Consider the following 21,928-nt stretch of genomic DNA (forward strand, 5'->3'; position numbering starts at 1 on the left):
TTTTATTCTTGTGCCATGTTTTTTTCATGTTTACTAGCTCAGATTGAAGGGATTATAGGCTGTGTAGGTTTCATGTTTGGGTCCCATTCATGTGACCAAACTATATATTTCATAGGACATGGTTTTCTTCTCCTCCTAGGAAAACAGGCTATAGTTTATTTTCACTGTCCTCTCACAGACCTGCTCTGCAAATGGATGCCATATATAACTCCCACTTCAAGAAAAGTCAGAGTGTGATGCTGTCCAGTTCTGTCTGCAGTTTCACTTGGTCTTAGTCTATTACAAAGCAGCTTTTTTCTTCCTCTTGAAATTTCCTTTGAACATCAGCCATGAAAAATTGATTGGTTCACATTATTACTAATCACAACTCCACAGATTGCTCAAGGAGGAATTTTAGTGGTGTAACACTTAACCTGAGATGTCACAGGAACTAAGCCTCCAAGTGGGTCTCAGCTTTTAAGCTTCTGCTAGGAAAGATTTGTAGGTACTGTATCTCATGTGATGTGAAACGCCTTTAACACCTTCAAATTTCCTAACTCAGCCTTTTCTCTCCTGCTCAAAAATCTGTTCTTAAAGTTGTTTGCATCTATCAATAAAAATGTGTTGGTTTTAGAGTAAAATCAGCCACTGGTTTAGTAGGAATTCCCAGAGGATAAGCATATTAAAAAAAAAACAAAAAAGACTGTTCATTAGACTTGTCAGTTCTTTGAGGACCCAAACATCAGCACTGATGTTGCTTCTTAAGAATACCCTACTCATGCACATAAGTATTCTTTGTGTCCATGAACATGCCATTGAGGACTGTACAACATAATGTGTATTATTAGTTTATAGAACTTTCTGCTTTATGTGGTTCAATAAATGGATGAGACTTCTGGAAATGCATCCATCTTCAGTTTCTTTGGGCTAGAATCTTCTCTTTGCAAAAAAACCATAATTATTTTGGAATGGTTCCTGTGCATATACTGTCTATTCCTAATGCTATCAGTAGTTACTGTCCATTTGAGAACATCACCCTTCCTAAAGAAACACCATACTTTTGTGCCAAGTTTGCAGTAAGCTGCAACCAATAATCTGTTTTTTAAAACTGAAATCCAAAGGGTAGCAGCAGTAAGAGGGGATGGTAGGGTCTTCTACATTGTCTTCTACAGATATCCTAAGGTGCTTTACCCCATGAGATTTACTACTCTTACTTCCATGTGTACTCAATAGTAGTGAGTACACATGGAGTGATAATGGCCTCGCAGGTGGTGTTGGGATCTGGGTTTTGGCTGGTGGGTTCTGTGCCCTGTTTTGGTTCTGACTTGCCCAATTCTTTTATCTTCTGTGTTCTTCATCCATCCTACAATGATTGTACCCTTCGTGAAGTGAATTGGTAGGGCAGTTAATTAGTGCTAACTAACCACTAAATGTTTGAGATAATTTAAAGGAGAGAGGTGGCAGTGTGCAAAGTGCCATTCCTGCACAAGAAGCCGTACTGCTCCACCACATGTGCTCAAGCAGCTGGTATTTTGCAGGTAGATTGAGATGATATGCTGCCAGTTCAGTTTGCACTGAAAAACGCATGCAAAATGTTCTCTTTATCCTAGTTCACATGAGCATCCCCTTATGGATGCCTCCTCATAGAAGGACAGGTCTGTATATTGACAGCAGAGATAAAAACAAAACGCATCAGCTGGGAACTGTGGTGCTAACACAGCAGAGGAGAGACACTTCATACTGGGTCCACTGGCCTGTGCTTATTCTCATTTATCCTCTTTCACTCCTAATAATTTTCACAGTGCTTCCTTCTCTAGTCTCTCCTCTTAAGCTAAAGACTTTGTACTGTTTAAATTGACCCATTCCTTTGTGCCAAGGTCAAAATGGATTGGGGAGGATGCCTTTGTTTTTACAAATGAGCTTATGTCTTATAGCAAAACCAAACAAAAAATAAAAATTCCAATTAAATGCAGAGCAGAGCTGTGAATAGCAATGGCCTGGTAATTGCTGTACCAACTTAGATGAAAGTATTACTTAGTGATTAAATGTCAATAGGTTTCATAAACAGCAAATGTCTTTAAGCTGACATAAGGAAGGCCTCTCTGGAGGTCATTGTAAATACCAGATTTATTGTTCCTCAGTGGAGAATGTGCTGAAAATAGAAAGGGAAATGTCACTGCGGGGTTTTTGAGTGTCTTAGTAAAACAGAAGGGTTGTTGGTGCCTACACTAAGAAGTTTATAACTCCTTGAACTAACTGTTGATAAACCATATTTAAAACTTGGTAACCTGTTAACAAAATGTTAATTTTTCAGGTCAGATTATGATGACTGGAGACTAGCCCTGGCCAGCTTGCTTCAACCTATCCCATTTCCCAAGGAGTAAGTTTCCACTCACTTAGTATTTACTGGATTATTCTTGTTACTGTTGTTTTATGGTGAAATATAACATCAAGCAAAAATTGATGGTAATAGAAGCTTTGTGCCTCTAGTATTGATTTAAAATTGAAAGTTGATTTTGGCTGAGGCAGAGGGACATCTTTATCTTCTTCCACCATTTCTATTAAGATGATCCTGAAGAGAAAAATGGTTAACTGCAGACAAGCAGACAGTAAAGGAAGGAAAGCTGGTGTGAAGAAGAGTGAAGTGAGTGATTTAGTGGAGGAGGATGCTTTACTGGTGTCACAGAGACTCATATCATTTGTATTTTGCATTAAATGAAGAAGCTAACCTACAGATCAGCCAAGCTTCCTTGGAAACCTATTACTGAATAGTAGTGCTTATAAAATGCAGACCTCTGTGGACAAACATTACAACCTGTAATTGTACAATTTATTAGTTTATCACATCCCCTAATGAGCTGATGTCTTAAATCAGAGAGGTCTAATCCTCCATGCCAGGTTACCTGGGTTACAACAAGAACTTGGAGATAGGCAACAGAGACATTTACCTAAGTCAAACATGTGTCCTGGGGAAAGTGTAAAACATACCACAACTCAAAGCACTTCACAGAATGACTGTTGATTGCTTTATTAATGCATGATGTTAATTAGTTGTGACCACACCTTAATTGCACTGTAATTAAAGAATTCACCTGACTTCTAGGTAGCCAAAATTCTGTTTGTAATGATATCGTTCTATTGTGAGTCTTCTACTTCTTTCTGACTCAGAGCTTTCACTGATGTTAAAGTCTTTAGACAGGACTCAGGAAAAACTACAAGATTTGTTCCAAATGATATTTTGTTTTTCATTCATTCCCCCTTCCCCCCCCCCCCAATTAATGCAAGAAACTTTACCTGTTACCTGATCTTTTGGGAAGGATTATTATTCTTGTCTTGTGTGCTGCAGTTGCTTAGCAAATCCTTTTATTATGTGGAAAGTGGTTGTGTTTCGGTTTGCTTTGTTTTTTCTTCTTTTTCTTTTCCTCTTCTCCTCTCCTTCTTCCAAATCCTCACACTCTTCTGTTTTAAATTTCAGGACTCTTGCACACAAGAAATTCACAAAGTAAGTTTTTGGGGCTTGTTTGTTTTATTGAAGGAGGGTAATTACTTAAAATACTTGTACTAGTAAGTAATAGAAGTGGTACATTACTCAATAATGTGTCTCTAATATTTTTTACCTGTGAGGGGCTGTAAGCACATTCTGTTAGTAATAAAAGGATGTAATTTTCTTTGTAATTTACTGTGACAGCATGATCCCAAGGACTAAAGGCACTGCGTGCTGATAGGATTTACAAACATGTTTGTCTCTGAACGTCTCTGAAAACTTTTCTAGGCTATTGTGAATATACGCTGTACTTGGTAATCACTTTTAGACCTCACATTTGCTTCTTGTGGAAGCAATTCAACTTGTTTCTCTCTGAAGTGCATGCATATTTATTGTTTAAGGTGTAATCATAGAATCATAGAATAGTTAGGATCAGAAAGAACCTTAAGGTCATCTAGTTCCAACACCCCTTCCATAGGCAGGGACACCACACACTAAACCATGTCACCCAAGACTCCATCCAAACTGGCTTTGAACACTGCCAGGGATGGAGCATTTACCACTTCTTTGGGCAACCTGTTCCAGTGTCTCACCACCCTCACAGCAAAGAACTGCTTCCTCATATCTAACCTGAACTTCCCCTGTTTAAGTTTGAACCTGTTACCCCTTGTCCTATTGCTACAGTCCCTAATGAAGAGTCCCTCTCCAGCATCCTTGTAGACCCCCTGAAACAGAACTGAAACTGAAACTTCCACCCCCCACTCCGGGAGTGGGGAAGGAACAACTAAGCACTCCTGGGGACTCCAGGAGGTGGCTGGGAAGGGCAGGTCCCCCAGGGACAAGAAGTTAGAGGAGACAGAGAAGGAACAGGGCACTGCAGGGCTCCTTGCTGTCCCTCTGGGAGCTACTGGCATAGGACTAGGCTTGGCAGGAGGGTGCAGGCATAAAGTTTGCTTTTACTTGGAGGGGTGTCCAGTTCACTTGGAACCGACTGCCCCAGGGGTGGAAACACAGCCCTACCATCTACTATGGACTGACCCAGACTGCACTGGAACAGGGGCAAGCTCCAGAATACCTGCAATGCATTGATAACTTTATTGTGTGGGGCGATACAGCGGAAGAAGTCTTTGAGAAAGGGAGGAAAATAATCCAAATCCTGCTGAAAGCCTATTTCGACCTAAAATGGAGTAAGGTCAAGGGACCTGCACAGGAGATTCAATTTTTGGGAATAAAATGGCAAGATGGACGTAGACAGATCCCCACAGATGTGATCAACAAGATAACAGCAATGTCTCCACCAACTAATAAGAAAGAAACGCAAGCTTTCTTGGGGGCAGTGGGGTTCTGGAGACTGCACATCCCAAAGTACAGTTCGATTGTAAGCTCTCTTTATCATGTGACCCGGAAGAAGAATGATTTTAAATGGGGCCCTGAGCAACAAGAAGCCTTTGAGCAAATTAAACGCGAGATAGATCACGCAGTAGCCCTTGGACCTGTCCAGATGTAAAAAATGTACTGTACACTGCAGCTGGGGAGAATGGTCCTACCTGGAGCCTCTGGCAGAAAGCTCCAGGGGAGACTCGAGGTCGACCCCTCACCTTTGGAGTCGGGGATGCAAAGAATCTGAGGCCAGCTATGCCCCAACTGAGAAAGAGATACTGGCAGCCTATGAAGGAGTTTGAGCTGCTTCGGAAGTGATTGGCACTGAAGCACAGCTCCTCCTGGCACCCCAGTTGCCCATGCTGGGCTGGATGTTCAAAGGCAGGGTCTCCTCTACACATGATGCAACTGATGCTACATGGAGTAAATGGGCTGCACTAATTACACAACGAACTCCAATAGGAAATCCCAGTCGTCCAGGCATTCTAGAAGTCATCATGGACTGGCCAGAGGGCAAAGATTTCGGATACACACCAAAGGCCGCCTGGTTGGACAACACCAGAGGATCTGCCAACAGGGCTGGACCAGCCCAGTCAGAACTTTTACATATTATAGAGGGGGGCAAAATTCCTATGGTGCATATGAAGAATTTGCTGGGGAAGACAGTCTGGGTTATTCCTGCCCAGGATACTGCTGGCTTTCTGGGCTATGAGCTCACACTGCCAGATCATGTTAAGTTTCTCGTCAACACCCCCAAGTCCTTCTCTGCAGGACTGCTCTGAATCTCTTCTCTGCTCAACATGTAGCTGTGCCTAGGATTGCCTCAACCCATGTGTTGGACCTTGTGCTTGGCTTGCTTTAACTTAATGCGGTTGGCATTGGCCACCTGTCAAGCATGTCAAGGTCCCTTTAGATGGCATCCCTTCCCTCCGGTGTATCAACTGAACCACACGCCTTAGCATCGTTAGCAAACTTGATGAGGTTGCACTCAATCCTACTGTCCACGTTGCTGACAAAGATGTTGGACAGGATCGGTCCCAACACTGATCCCTGAGGAATGCCACTCATTACCCATCATTGGACATTGAGTGGATATTGAGCTGGTGACTACAACTCTCTCTGTGTGGCCATCCAGCCAATGTGACACTTGCATGAATACTGCAACCAGCAACTGCTTATTCTTGTCCTTTTAATTTTTTTTTTTCCCCAGGGAGCTGAAATATGTGATTCAGAGATTTGCAGAAGACCTGAGGCAAGAAGTAAGTCTATTGACAGGTTACACAGAGTATTGATTTGAGGAGTTGCAAGTACACTTGTTCAGAAGCTCTCTCCTCCAGTAGTTTGTTTCAAAACATGGTGTGGCTTTGTTGTGCTTAAGTCTCTTAGGGAGTAATAGCCATTCAGGGCACACGGTGTTAACAGGGATGGTTTCTTGCCTTATGTGTAAACATGTGTTGTGACCTCCTTGTCTGGCATCAGTTGAAGTCCTTCCTCTGCAGTAAACTGCAACCAGCAAGATTTTCCCATTCTGAATCTCTCAGAGCTTTTCATCTTCTGTACAAAACAAAAAAATAAGGAAAACAAAATCCATGGATCCTTACAGCTTATGAAATAACAGGCTTTATTTAGCTTCTTTTCAGTCACATTGTGTGCAAATGGTCATAATTCCCATGAATTAGCAGGAGAAAGGGGGTGGGAGGTTATTCCGGAGTTTGAGAATTCCAGGTAAGAGAAAACGAGAGACATATAGAGAACTCACAACTAGTTTATTATTATAGGAAAATACAGAGATAGTAAAGGATACAGTAAAGGATACTTCTGATGTTTGGTTATCTTACCAACCCCAAGGACCCTGTGAAGACGATCAGGAAACCAGCTCTGAGAATCATCATCGCAGTGCGAGGTGGTAGGCTCAACCTTAGCGGGCATCCCCGTGGATGCAATGTTGACCTGGGTAGTATGAGGTTCTGCCTCCCCCGCATTGCATGAGTCTCAGGCTTTTATACTGACAAAAATGCACACTCATTGCAATGCAGGGGGCCAGCCTACATCAGAAGAAGTGGCTAGCAATATCTAGAAAAGTCTCCAAGGGTCGAGACTTTTCTGGGGAGTTCTAAAGCGGCACTTTTTGGGTAGGAACCAAAGCTGGACCTTCTGGAGAGCAGCCAAAGCAGGACTCTCCAGGGAGGAGCCAAAGCAGACAAACAGTAATTTTCTATCTTTGTGCATTTCACCACGGACCATTATCTATTGTCCCTGACACAGAGGTGTTTTACTGTAAAGAGTGCGTAGCTGTAGCCTCATGGTGGCTGACTGCTTCATAGCTGCACGTGTAGTTTGTTCAACATCGGCAGCTGGAAAAAAAACTTAATTATGACTCCTGTATTAAACTGTGGAAACAGATACATTAATCTCCACAGTGGGCAAAATTTAGACTAATGGTAGCTCACTGATGCCAGTTCTTCTGTGCAACTTCTGTCTTATATATCCCTGTTAAATTTTCCTTGTGGATTTCCTTCACCCTGACTCTGGTCACATTTTATGATAGCAGGAGTAATAAGAATTTTTAATGACTGGAAAGAGCAAGCTGTTAGCCACTGCATTTGGTGTGCAGATCACATCGAAGTATAGACACACATGGCTGGAGGATGGGGGGAAATTGGCAGAAGCTCAGAAATATGAGTCTTTTTGTTTTGTTTTCATTTGTGGTTTGTTTTTGTTTCCTTTTGGGGGGATGTTGTTTTTTGTTTTGATTTTTCAAGTTGAAGGAGCTGTTCTAGATTAGAGTGATTTTGTGTTTGATTTGTGTAAAGGGAATTAAAAAGGCCATGCAATGAGCGATGATACTGCTTCCCTCCTTGTTTATACTGCAAAAAAGGAGTTTGTGAGTGGAGACTTGCCTGCAGCTCTGTAGATTGGAATATTAGCCATGAATTTCTAACAGTCCCTGGTTTTGTAGTGACTTCTTTTGGCCAAGCGTGGGAGATACTGGTGCTTACTGGCAGGAACTGTAACCTTCTCAATGTCTTCACTTTTTGGCAGGTCCACTCATGCTTGCTGAGTGTGCGGGCTGGCAAGGATGGCTGGTTCCAGCTCTACAGCCCTGGAGGAGTGGCATGTGATGATGATGGAGAGCTGTTTGCCAGTATGGTATGTGTCTGCAAATTGTGAGTTTAGTAACTTCTTTGTAGTAAGTAGCTAATGCATAGTTGGCAGTAAGAAGCCTTACTTGTTTTTGTCAAAAATTCATCAAGATCATGGTTCTGCAAACCACAAGTGTTCGCCAGGAAATCTAAATCTTTGTATTGCCAAATCCACTGAACTTCCTTGCAGTCACAATTTGGTTAGCATGTTAGCTTTCTCTTGAACTTGGTGTGTTTTTTTCACTGGTAGTGTAACGCACAGAACCATGCATGTATATATATGCATGTGCATATGCATTTATGTATTTTTGTATTTATAAATACATGTGTTTGCGTGTCTGTATGTGTGTCTCAGAATATGGAATACTGGGAGACAGGGGAGACAGAGTGTTCTGCACATCCACACCTATAGTTTTCATTTATAGGCTACCCTGGAATTTAGAAACAAGAGTAATATTGAATTAATCAAAGGATAGATAGATAGATAGATAGATAGATAGATAGATACATACATAGATAGATAGATACATAGATAGATAGATACATAGATAGATAGATATAAAAAAAATGTTAGCAGTTTCTCTGCCCAATTACATTAGAAACCAGCATTCCATTTCCCGTAGTTCTTTTGTAACTCTTAGAAAGACTAGACAGAAAATAGCAAGTTTTAATCACTGATGCTGCCACTGTCTTCCCCTGCAGCCTGAGTCAAGTCACATAGGTCTCACTGTGAATTAATTCTCCATATAGCAAATAAGATGGTAATTATATTAATTCCTTTCCCTGGTAAGGGGAATAACATTTTTTGAATGTTAGTAATTTTAAAATGGGTGTTGGGTGTACAGTGAAGTGACTTTCAGGGGGACCTACACTTTTTGCATCTCCCCCATGCTGAACATTTTGGGACATAAAGAACGTGCATGTCTGTTTATACACTTAAATCCAGATGGATGGATCAGATACCTTTGAAACAGACAATGGACAAAGACTGTTCACAAAAGGTTTCATCCCTTTTCACTGATGTCCTGGTTCTGTGTCTTTTATATTTGGAAAGAAAACTTCTTCAGAACTATATAATTTCTCCTGAGAGCTTTTGTGGTCCAGGATACTTATGAGCATCAGGAGATGTCATGCATGAGAGCACAATGCTAACATACATCAATATGCAGTACTCTGTGCCCTTTGTAAGGATGTTGATAAATACTTAAAGAGCTGCTACCTGCTAACCTTAAAGTTTGAAAAACATCCTGTTCAGACATGGACCTTGCATTAAGTGGTATTGTCAGTATTTTCCATCACTCAAGAAAACCTCCTAAAAAGCTTAATGATAACTGCATGAAATGAAATCCTTCTTGGCTTGAAGCTTACTGTTTTTAAAGGCCACCTGAACTCATGGATGCTTAAGAAAAAAAGATTTTGTGTTTTTTTCTAAAGGTCTTGATGGCCGTGAAGCCATGAGGAAGAAGAATTGCATTTCAGCACATGATCTGCATAGAACTGACCCCACCATGGTGTGCTTGCGATATTTTCAGCAGTATTGAACATAGTCCAGGCAATACCATGAACCAGGGGAACCACAGAATGTGTTTACAAGCTTATTGTAAAGTAGTGCTGCTGTTGAGTCTACATAATGGAGCTCTTACTGCCCAGGTCATTGGAAATTACAAATTCTCACATAGTGCTCTGCCAGGAAGCTGTCTGGGCCATAAAATAGGACTTTAGCTAGGAAACTGAAATTCTCTGCAGCTAATCTCTAAGGCTTTTAAATGGGAAAGAATATTGCCAACATCTTTTGTGAGAAGAGACTCTTACATTTGATTTGTATAAGTGGCTTTGTATTTCTGCCATAGGTGTTACTATGTGATATCATCCAATGCTTTCTGGAGCCTAGGAGTCTGCGGGACACTTTTGTTAGCTAGTGGACTCAAGATTTTTACTCAGGCAGTGTTCTCAGCATTTCTTTCCTTTCAGGGAAAACTGAAAACTGAGCAAAAGGGAAAGCAAGATAATGACCCAAGAGCATGTAAAAGCGCATGAAGTCATCTCTGACTTAGGGCTCAGGACTGCTTTCTTAAGACATTCCTTCCTTTCCTAGTCAGTTCCTGTCTGTTCATTCTGAACAGGTGATTTTGTCTGTCACCACCCTTTAACTGATGCTAGTGAAAAAGCCAGCAGATTGCCAGCACCACTGCTTTTTACCTAGACATCCAGCCCACACAACCCTTGCTCACCAGCTGGCATTTCCAGAGAAACTGAATTGAAAACAAAATCTCCTGTGGCTCCCCTGGGGGTGAGTTTATCATGTTACTAGGGATGGGGGCAATTGCACAGCTGCTCTGATGTTTCCTAGGGAGACTATATCAGGCCTCTGGGCTGTCAGCTGAGCTCCTTCATAGAGGAAAACTACCCGCTCCCTCAGATCCCACTAGGCATCACTTCCAATAAAGCTGTCGAGAGACTGCAACCGTAATCATAATGAGAGACCCCTTTTCTTTAGGTTTGTCACAAATACTTGTATTTGTTTGACTGCCTAACAACGTCCCTTCCAGAGGTATATGTGTTTCTTAGGCTTACACCTCTAATTTTAGCTCTGTTTCTCAAATAGGTTCATATTTTAATGGGATCCTGCTATAAAACAAAGAAGTTCCTGCTTTCACTGGCTGAAAATAAATTAGGACCTTGCATGCTACTGGCCTTGAGGGGTAACCAGACAATGGTAGAGGTAAGCCCTAAACATATGTGGTCATGTTTTACGAGCAGTATTCAGATTCGGTTTCACACTGTCTTCCTGGAATTAGGTCTAGTGGAAATAGAGAAGCCATGTTCAGGTTTGTGTCATATCAAACACTATCAGTTGTGTTTCTCTTCATTAAGTGGAATGGAATATTGTTGTTCTGTAGGTGTCAGTGCGTATTACATGAAAAGTGGGTGCAAGAAGTTTTGGAGAGAGATTGCTCTAATGCAGTTGGAGAGGCTAAGATGAGAAATAAATGGCCATGATGATGTAGGCTGTGGAGGGGGGTCAGAACTCAGAACCACAAGGCTTTTCCGTGACTAAATACCTAATGCTTGTCTTGCCACCTGCAAAATGAGCAGTGCATAAGTAGTGCATTTACAAAATCTTATTTTCTTACATTAATAAACATTTTTTGTGCTTATGATTGGTTATTTTTGTTGCACTAATAGTTTATACATAATTTTTCTGGGTTTCTTTAAAGATGTTTCTTGATAAATGCCATCATACATGGAAATAGTGAATGGTTAAATAGGTGGAAGGAGTTACAATTTTTCCTTAAGTTATATCTGTGAGTGCTAATTTAATCCAGTAAATAAAAGTGTGTTGCATGAATTTGAATATAATGTTGCTTGATTTTTTTCATTAAAAATAATTAGAATGATGGAGGGAATAATAGCTTTGCATTTTAATTGCAATGGCATGATGTGTAGCTGAAAAGGCAAGGCAGCATGAGGGGGGGCAGCTTGTGTCTGAAGCCCATGCAACCCACTAGAATCATTCCCTGGTGTCTAACTTGCTCCTGGCAGCCCCTTGCCCAGGGGTGAGTCAGGCATATTCCCAATGAGATGGAGGGTGTCCTGGCCATAGCAGCAAGCTCCCAGCATCACCTTCTCTGAGAGCCTCCCTGACCTTTCCTCATTCTGCCTCATAGACAGGATACACTTCACCTGCATTCTGCTTGCCCAGAAACCCCAGCATTTAGGGACAGAAAATCCAGCAGTTAGGGAACTGCTTGGCTCTGCTGCTCATGTGTAATATCCCAAGTATGCCAGAGAAGGGCCACAAGGATGATCAGGGGCCTGGAGCACCTCCCGAATGATGACAGGCTGAGAAAGTTGGGGCTGTTCAGCCTGGAGAAGAGAAGGCTGCATGGAGACCTCATAGCAGCCTTCCAGTATCTGAAGGGGGCCTATAGGGATGCTGGGGAGGGACTCTTCATTAGGGACTGTAGTGATAGGACAAGGGGTAACGGGTTAAAACTTAAACAGGGGAAGTTTCGATTGGATATAAGGAAGAAATTCTTTACTGTAAGGGTGGTGAGGCACTGGAATAGGTTGCCCAGGAACGCTGTGAATGCTCCATCCCTTGGAGTGTTCAAGACCAGGTTGGACAGATCCTTGGGTGATACAGTTTAGTGTGAGGTGTCCCTGCCCATGGCAGGGGGGTTGGAACTTGATGATCTTAAGGTCCTTTCCAACCCTAATTATTCTATGATTCTATAATCTGCAGTCTTGTCAGTGTACCTGGGAAATACTGGATCGATTGTACCTGTTCTGAAGCAGGCTGTGGCATGAATCCATCTTCCAGGACTGACACAAAGTAACTGCACCTCTCAGTCAGAAGGAATGAGCACTAATGGAAGACAGGATAGATAGTCTGACTTTCAGACATTAGAGTTCATTCTTTACAAATAAAAATTGGTTTCTTGTGTTGGAAGGTCAGCAAAGGTTGTTATGATCCTCTAATCCAGTCTGCATAATGTGTGCTCTAAGAACTTCTCCAAGTAATTTAAACTAGCATGCCCAGTGTAATTAGGATGCTTGGAAGAAACTGAATCTAAGTACTGCTGTGATCATTCTTCTTTCATTCTGCCGCTAGATTTTGTGTTTGATGCTGGAGTACAACATCATTGATAATAATGACACCCAGCTCCAGATCATCTCTACCCTGGAAAGCACGGACATGGGAAAGAGAATGTATGAACAGCTGTGTGACAGGCAGAGGGAGTTAAAAGAGCTGGTATGTCACCCTGCATGCAGTATTGCCATAGCACATTGTGGTCTGTCCTCTCCAGAAATGGAGATACAAAAGAAAGACAAGCAGGGTGTGAAATTTCCAGCGAACAACAGGATGGGAGCAGTATTTGGTGGATTTTACTGTGAATATATACACTGTGATATTTACTCGTGTCTAATCCCATACTATGTTTATGAATGATATTCAATAACCTGCTTAGACTCTGTGTGAAAGAATAAAGGTGAAATCCTGCTGTCTTAAGATCTTAAAAGTAAGCTTGTCAAATTCTGCCACCTTTTGACATATGAGTAGCAAATGGTTCTAGTCCTGGCCAGCTTTGACATTCACAGCAGTTCACTGAGATGGTCTTTTAGGTCTAGTTCTCAGAACTAGAGCCTATGAGAAAAAGATCTCCCCCCCCCAATGATAAGATCTACAGGTTGAAGATAGATGTGCTTTCATTAGCGCTTTTTCACCTATGCAAACATACCCACAATCTTTATCAATCTTTATCTTCCCTCTTTCACATTTATATTTGTCTTCTTTAACCCCTGCTCCCACCCTGAAAAGTATATGCTTTTTTTTTTGAAGGTGTTTTTTAACACATGGTTTTATCAACTGTGCAGTCTCAACCCCTTTGCTATCTTAGTCCGGCATTTTAAGGCTGTTTCGTTTAAAGTGAAAGTAGCCACGTAATGGCAGGCTGAATCAGGCGAAATGCTGACCCATGGCATGAAGACCACTAACTGCAGTTAGTGGATGTCCCCTGGGTAGCAATAGGCCTGCATCTAGCACACTCAGGAAAACATCTGTCAGTGCAGAAAGAGCAGGGACAAGGTGGAAGGGCTGACAGGGAGATTTGAAATTAGAGCAGGGTTCACCCTAGTGAAGAGTTTGCTGTACTTCAGTTGGTCTGAAGCATAGAAAGGCAACTTGTTTGAACAAAATATCTTCTCTTTTACAGCAAAGAAAAGGTGGTCCCACAAGGTTAACACTGCCATCCAAGTCCACAGTAAGTTAATCACATCAATAGAAAAACAAGCTTTATCTTGCCATATTTAAACACTTGGTTTATGTTTGCCATGTGGCACAGTGGTTTTGGTCAGTCAAGAGGGGAGCCATGCCACTTGCTCTGTCACCATAACTGGAGTTTACACAAGTAAGGGCATATTTCTGCTCTTGGATCTGTGCAGCAGTTTCCAACACAAGTCCAAGCATCAGGCTGTCAGGTTTATACTGGTGTGCAGATTTGGAATGGTAGATTTGAGGGAAGAATTTTGCATTAAAAAACAGACTTCACAATGTCCAGTTCTGGTTCTTAGACATGAAAGTCTGAAAGAGACCCATCATTGTTGCAGTTAAGCCTGGTGTAAAAACCAGACTAACTTCACTGAGGCCAAGTAATGATCCTGAATATGGTTTTGATTTAGAACTTGCAGTGGAATCTTCATTAAGTTAAAGGGCCTACTGAAGCCTTCGTGTCTTGTAAAGATACACACACAAAGAAAATTTTTGTCCTAATGTCTGGATAAATTTTCCCCCAGGTATGTGAAGCAACAATGCCACAAGAGCCCAGCTGCTTGCCAAACAAACAGAAACTTCTCTGTGTGGTTCTCTATTACTGTAAACAAGTCTTATAATTGTGCAACTCCTGCTGGTTAACAGTATCAGTGACACCACTGCAGATTGCAGGCTGAGGAGTCAATAATCTTGCTTATCAATCTCTTGTTTGCTTTCAGGATGCAGACCTGGCCTGCTTGCTAAGCTCAGGATCTTTTGGAAATTTGGAAAACCTCAGCCTAGCCTTTACCAATGTGACAAGTGCTTGTGCTGAGCAGCTCATTAAACTGCCTTCACTCAAGCAGCTGAACCTGTGGTCAACTCAGGTAAGTGCTTTGCGGACTGAAACTTGGAGCAAGAATTAGATAACTAATTCTGAAATTTCACATTACATCAGCACAAGAAGAGTGTGTGAAGAGGCTTGCTTAGAATGAGTTTGGTTTTGTGCTATTTTTACAGGGCCTTTCTATGGTCTAGCTCATCTTGGAGGCTGATTTTTCTTTTCTATCTTTTTTTTTTATTTTTTTAATTTTATTTATAATTATGAAAGAGTTGCTGCTTGGCTTGAATGTTCCAATTAGGCACTGTTGATACTGTGTACTCTGCAGTACACGTGCTGCTGTTTGTCTGAGAAGTGCTTATGCTTTCACCCATTTGGGATGAAAAAAATGGACCTGTGCAGCTCATCTGGTCAAGTAAAACACAGAGTCTGTGCAGTGCAGGCAGTGAATTGCTCTGAATGCTGATCAACCAGAATTTCTTTAAAAACAACAGCAACAAAAAGAAACTCAAACAATGAATAAGTAGAAGGAAACTATAATGAGAATGGGGTTGTTTTCTAAGCAAAAAGAAGCCAAGTTAACTGAATAAATTGTTCAGTTGTTAATTGAAAGAGCTTTTAAAATTAAATTTTTTTCTACATTTCCCTGCTGGTTTTGGTCTCTGAGGTTCTCCACTGAACAGGTTTTCCCCGTTTTCTGTTAGCACCTGTTTGTAGTGCTCGCTGAAAATATGTTTATTCTCAGCACAACCACAAAAAGCAGCATTTTTTTTTCCCACTCAAATGTCATGTAAATAATCTTGTTTTGTTTCCCTAACTACTTTTGTATTCTAAAAAATTCCTCTTTTTGTGTGGGGAATATGAAGTACAATCTGTTTGCTTGCTTGTTTTAAGACTGTCTTGTATATCTTCCAGATTTGTTCTAACAATGTAACTTTTGTATTTGAAAACTTTTATGCTTCTTGCTCAAAATGAGTTTGATTTCACTGGACAAAGAGTCTGCTTTTTTATAATCTTTTTTTTCTTTAGTATTAAAAAAAAAAAGAAGACAGTTTAGATTCCATTTATTTTGTGATATCCTGGTTTCCATTAATCTAGAATTTAGAAACAGCAGAAACTAAGTGGGTCAATAGAACAATTACCAACCAATAGTACATTGTTCTTGAGACCAACATAGCTAATTAATCCCGCTTGCATTATGCTCTTGTTTTGTGATGTGGTTTGGAACTGGCCCAGACCATCATAACCATCTTGTATAGCTTGAGTAGGACTGCTCTCATACAAAGTCCAGGCTTCAAAGGCACCATTCTAATTAAATGGTGGCCTGCTGTTAAGTGTGCCCAAGTCACTTAATTTTTCTGTTTCCCATCTGCAAAATGGGGATAAAACTATTTGCTTTCTCTCCTGTCATTAGAGATTATGGAAAACAATCAAAGTGTGGCTTTGAGGGCTCATCTGTGAATCTCATTTCAATGTGCCCTGTTTGCACTGAGCTACTTGCACATGATATTTGTGCATTGTTTGAAAACTCTGTTTGTGCCCCACAGTTTGGAGATGCAGGGCTGCGGCTTCTCTCTGAACACCTCACGATGCTGCAAGTGCTCAACCTCTGTGAGACTCCTGTCACGGATGCTGGGCTGCTGGCACTTAGTTGTAAGTGACCAAAATAAGCTACAGAACAAAATGACATGGGTTCAGAGGAATTCACGTGGGTTCAGAAAGAAGATTGATTTCTCAGCTGCCACAGCTCTGCTTCTGCAAGGAGTTAGAACAGGCTGTGGTTGTGTTTGGGTTTAAGCTTCCCTCCTCCCTGCCCACTCAAGTGGCTGTTAATCTGCAAGCAGGGGAAACAGGAGGGTGATCTGAGCCTGATGATGCTCAGTGGCCTCCTGTGGGCTTTGCTGTCCCAGGCAGTACTCTGGCTTCTGCCTCTGACTTTACCAGTGGCACTTGTCTTGATCTCACATAGTGACCTGTTGCCCTGGGACTTCTCAGCTTTTTTTCATGCACACTGTCCCCTTGCTTGGGTGGGAGTCTGACCTTGTGATGGAGGAGGGGAAGATTGCAAAACCTTGTAGCAACATATTAGTGAGTTTAGCAACTGTGAGCAGCAGGTTTCATACCCTCTCTGGCATTTTTTTGGTCCTTCTTTTTTTGGGAGGTGAAACTTGCTATTCTTAATTTAAATAGGGTGAGGCAGAGTGGAGCCATCTAAGCAGCATTCAGGATTCCCTCATGCACTGAGAGCTGCTCAACGTGCCAGAATGAAACCCTTTCCTGCATCCAACAGTGTATTATAAACCTCACCTGCTGGATTTTCAGGGCTCCTTTAATAGGCTTGATCCTACACAGACATGCCAGACAGGCCAGTAGTTATGGCTCATCTTAGGAAACTATTCTGCTAAGTACTGGAGCCTAAAATTGAAACTGGGGGAGGGAGGGGAGAGGGAGGACTGCTAGGTCAGCATGGCCCCTCTGTGCACCATGCAGAGCACTGAGAACGGGCACTATTCAGAATAATGTGCAGGAAGCTGATTATGAGTTGACTAAACTCCTTTGAAGTCAGTGGACTTAAGCATATGCTTAATGGCCCTTCCTAAATAGGGACTTTTTCCTGGATGTGGGCCCAAACGGCTGTTTATCCATTTGTACTTCTATATTTTACACTATTCAGCTTTTTCCTGAGTGTACTGCACAGTCATGTCTTGTTTATGCTTTGACCTACCGTAAGCTTGATATTTTAAGAAAATGCAGCATGATGATAAATATATGTGTTTTCTCTTATAGCCTTGAAGAGCCTGTGTAGTTTAAATATGAACAGCACCAAACTTTCAGCAGATGCCTACGAAGATCTCAAGGTATTTCTGAATTGCATCCACTAAAGCTGAAAAGTAGGTGGTCCAGGAGGACTTGCAGGTTTAGCAAGTGCATGGTGGTAGTGTCTAGGGCAGAGAGAGCTGGCTCCATGGAGTAGGTAGCATGAAAGTCATCTGAAGAGGGTGAACTGGATTATATTGGGAAAATAATTACTGAAAACAGCATTGTGAGGTTGCTGGCTTTGATGGACTGTCGTAGTTTAAGCCTAGCCAGCAACTCGGCCACACAGCCGCTCGCTCACTCCCCCCCCCCCCCACCTCCCCTCACTCCCAGAGGGATGGGGAAGAGAATCAAAAGAATGTAACTCCCACAGGTTGAGATAAGAACAGTCCAGTAGCTAAGTCATAATACAAACCACTACTGCTGCCACCAATAATAATAATTATAAGGGAAATAACAAGGGAAGAGAATACAACTGCTCACCACCCTCTGACCGATACCCAGCCCAAAATGATCAGTGATCTAGCCCTTCTAGGTAACTGCCCCCAGTTTATATACTGGGCATGATGTGCTGTGGTATGGAATACCTCTTTGGTTAGTTTGGGTTAGGTGTCCTGTCTCTGCTTCCTTCCGGCTTCCCCTCCTCCCTGGCAGAGCATGAAACTCAGAAAGTCCTTGGTCAGAGTAAACATTATTGAGCAGCAACTGAAAACATCGGTGTTATCAGTGTTGTTCTCAGGCTGAAAGTCAAAACCACAGCATTGCACCAGCTACTAAGAGGGAGAAAAATGACTGCTACTGCTGAACCCAGGACATGGACTCAGGAAACATTTAATATGCTGAATAGATGAGTATGAGATGGAATTAGAAACTTAATCTTTTTGCCAGTGCTATCAACAGTAAAGGTTTCTTAAGTAGGAGCATATTGGTTGTTTTTGATGAGTATACAGAGACAGGTAAAATCTAGTGCAGACCTCCACAGCCGTGTCCTGTACTGTTAACAAGACAAAAAGTAATGTGTCTGAACAGCATTACAGAGTCATGATTCAGAATGCCAAGGGAGAATTATAAGCATTGGGGAAGGTGCAATTTTCTCTTTGACACCTCTTGGGCTGGAATTGGGCTTAAAATAGGAATGCCTGTGCTAATGCCCAGTTCCCGAGTTTGTCATGTGAGATTTATACTGTGAATTTACAACTGCTTTGGTAAAATGGTGTAAAGCACTAGGATGTAGCTGTGGGAGAGGAGCGGTCCAGGTGGTTTCAAAGACTGCCTGAGATGCATTGGCTTTCATGACTTCACATGGACTTTGTCTTCACACTACAGTTGTGTGAGTCACATCTCCCAAAGTCTTACCTTATAAACTCAAGGGCTCAAGATGAAACTCAGTATTATATTGTCTTGTGTGCTGAAACCTTAGATTGTGCCAGGCTTACAACCTTGGGTTGAGTTTCAAACTTGAGGCAAGTCCTGAAGCTGCTCTGCTTTCAAAATTCACTGCAAACATCTCTCCGGTTCTGGCTGTGGAGCCGGAGCTCCCCTGGGGACTCAGTTGCAATGCTGCTAGCATGGATTTTTCAAGATCAAGTTTTCAAAACTTGTGTCACAATTGTATATGCAAAGAAGTCACCTTTGGAATTAACAGCTGGCTTGCAGATGAGTTCACACAATGGAGCTTGTGTCAGGCCTCAAGTATTTACAGACAACCAAGGTCAATGCTGTATTTGGCCCAGGGCTCTGAAATCAAATCTATTGAAAGGATCCCCCAGTCCTACCCCTGCTTCTGAGCCCCTTTGCCACTAAGTTCATACTGAAACTCATATTTTCCTAACTGGTTTCCTCTGCTCTGGTATTGCATTAACAGTCCTTAGCAGCAACACAGGAAAGTGACTTGCCAGGGCAAACAGCAAAACTGGCTGTGAGCAAAGTCCCAATGATTGCAGAGAATTAAAAAAGCCGAGGAAACGGGCATGTGTCACTTTTTCCCCCCCTCTCAATTGAGACTTATCTTAATGGCCATTTGTTTTAGAGCTCTGTGTGTGTTCAAAAGGAGGGTAATAGTGTCCCTGGGGCACATGGTTGTAGGTCTGTTGGGAACAGCTTAGACTTCAAAGAATGTGTTTTTGATAAAAATCTCTCCTTCTTCTCCCCTTGGTCTGCGAGAGCATTTGGGGCACATGCCAGTGATGACATTTCCTTTCGGCTCCATCCCCCATCCCACTAAACACTTGCACACACACAGACACCCACATATGTACCAGGCCAGCTGAACCAGACAATAAACTCACACTCACTATTGAAGTCATTATTGCCTAACTGAAAAATTATTTGCTGGTGGTGTCTGTAAGATTATGACTAGCTCTTATCAAAATAAGTATGCACATAAATCAAGGAGTGAGGTAATAATGACTCCTAGAAACTCCTAACTCCTCAATTATGCCCTAGCCTAATTAAACATGTTTATTTGTTCTGAGAGAATTAGCCATATGATTATGGTCAGAGAGCATAGAAATGGAATCGATGAGTAGGAATACTGCAAACAGCCGATTGCCATCTGCCTCACGCAGGGTAATTCAGGAGCAATATGTCCAAATGCAGTGGAGTTACGTAAAGGAGACCACAAAGACACCAGAAGTTGCTAACACTCAATTTTTTTTTTAAGTCAATCACTGACTGAGTGTGGAGGCTGAAGAAGTAATGTGGAGGTTGTCTGCTGCAGTTTGAGTCCGCTGCCTTCATAGATGGAGTTTGACAAACAAATTTCCTAATTTTCATGGAATTGTAGAATTACAGACTGGTTTGGGTTGGAAGTGATTAAAGCTCATCCAGTTCCAACCCCCTGCCATGGGCAGGGACACTTTCCAATAGACCAGGATGCTTAAAGCCAAATTTTGCTAAGTATTTTGTATAAACAACAAAGATTATTTTTTTTTTTTAATGAAGGCTCCACACTGTGTCCCTTTATTAACACCTGTATGCTCCAGCTCACTGCTGAGCTCAGCACTGGTTCTCTGCAGGGCTGAGGGTGTAGTGCATCTCCCTGCAGTTTGTGGCCAATAGATCAATTCTCCCAGGTTGCTGATAGTATGGATTTGACAGGAACTTTTTTCCCGAGTCCTGAACATGTCATTGATTCTGCCCTTTTCCTACCCTCCTGCACAGGCAAAACTACCCAATCTGAAAGAAGTGGATGTCCGCTACACCGAAGCATGGTGAACTCTCCCTGCCTCTGACTCTTCTCTTTTGCTTCTCATGGGAAGAAAAAGATTTTTAAGACAAACAGAGAAAAACAAACCGGAAAATAACTTTTGGCTAATCCCTGTAGAGCAGTGAATCCTGGGACTTGGTGGCAGGAGTCATGGTTGTGAGGGAGAGGAGTGCTGGTATGTGTGTCGGGGGGGATGGGACAAGCCTGAACCCTGCTGTATTCTTTCAGCTTTGTGATTTCAGAATCCACATAATTTATATTGGAAAGAAAAAAAAAAAAAGACTTTGCAGCAGCAAGAGGATTATAAAGAGGAAAAAAACACCTTTGAATTTTATTTGCCTTTCTTTTTTATGCCATGTGGAGAAAAGAAAAAGAATAATTCATTTGTCATTATTTCCCTGGTTTTCCTTGGCTGGCACCCAGCCAGTCAAAACTCCTCCGTCACCAGTTTTGCTCTGGAAAATTCAACTTACAGAAATCTCAAGAGAAAAAAACAAAACCAATATGATTTTCACTTTCCCCTGTATCCTTGCAGTTGTTATGCAAAGTAATTTTGTTGTACATAAGATTTACATAATGCACCTATTTAAGAAAATGGTTCACAGGTCTGTGACCTGTCTTCTATTTATGAATTGTTATTTCTTTTACCCATTTTTTCATATAGTACTGTATGAACTACTTTGCTGTCTTATTTTATATTTTTTTAAACAAATTGTCCTCCTTGAAGAATTGTCTCTCAATAACACATACTGTATTATACACCCTTTCTGTCATGACATTCATCGCATTGTCTTTTTGATTTCAAAATGCCTCAACTGTTATCAAATAGGAAGGAAAATATCTCTCAAGGGGTATGGTTGTTAGGGGAGGGGTGCAGGGATTAATAAAAGTCACATTTCCTTCTGAAGCCTGAAAGCTTTCTTTAGTCTTTTAAACCTTGTCAGGTTTAAACATGGGAGATAGGGGCAAGATGCTGTTTACTTTGCCAATGGGGTATTCACCTAACTCTGTAGATTTTAAGAGTTGCCTCTGCTGTTTTCTGTTTATGTCCAACATTTCAGAAAGAGAAAAAAATGCTCTCTCTCCATATTGTGCATCAGCTTATTCTGTTCCCCTCCCTGTTCTGTGCATGCATTGTTCTGCACATTTGTCTGGGGAGACTGAAGAAATAGCGTTGTTGCTTATCCAATAGCTCTGACGTGTCTGTAAATGTGACTGCTATATTTTTCAAATTCCACAATTGCTTAGAAGATGATTTTTTTAATAATTGTGGTTTCTTTTATATCTACTCTGTTGACTTTTTTTTCATAATGAGCCTTCATTG

The 21,928-nt window shown here is 41.6% G+C and overlaps 1 protein-coding gene across 1 annotated transcript in view; it reads left to right on the forward strand.

Moving 5' to 3' along the window:
- Positions 1-21,093, forward strand: part of LOC130607828 (C-Maf-inducing protein-like) — a 52,632-nt gene extending 31,539 nt beyond the window's left edge. Inside the window, exons 8-18 of the mRNA XM_057425260.1 lie at positions 2,294-2,359; positions 3,455-3,481; positions 6,054-6,102; positions 7,886-7,993; positions 10,592-10,708; positions 12,602-12,742; positions 13,704-13,751; positions 14,479-14,625; positions 16,127-16,232; positions 17,367-17,437; positions 20,559-21,093. Coding sequence (XP_057281243.1) covers positions 2,294-2,359; positions 3,455-3,481; positions 6,054-6,102; positions 7,886-7,993; positions 10,592-10,708; positions 12,602-12,742; positions 13,704-13,751; positions 14,479-14,625; positions 16,127-16,232; positions 17,367-17,437; positions 20,559-20,612 — 934 coding nt within the window. The 3' untranslated portion in view covers positions 20,613-21,093. The remainder of the gene's footprint in view (positions 1-2,293; positions 2,360-3,454; positions 3,482-6,053; positions 6,103-7,885; positions 7,994-10,591; positions 10,709-12,601; positions 12,743-13,703; positions 13,752-14,478; positions 14,626-16,126; positions 16,233-17,366; positions 17,438-20,558) is intronic.
- Positions 21,094-21,928: the final 835 nt, after the last annotated feature.

Source organism: Pezoporus wallicus, unplaced genomic scaffold (assembly GCF_028554395.1).
Source record: "Pezoporus wallicus isolate ANWC-B61680 ecotype Strahan unplaced genomic scaffold, APGP_CSIRO_Pwel_v1 contig_3077, whole genome shotgun sequence".
Taxonomy (NCBI): Eukaryota; Metazoa; Chordata; class Aves; order Psittaciformes; family Psittacidae; genus Pezoporus; species Pezoporus wallicus.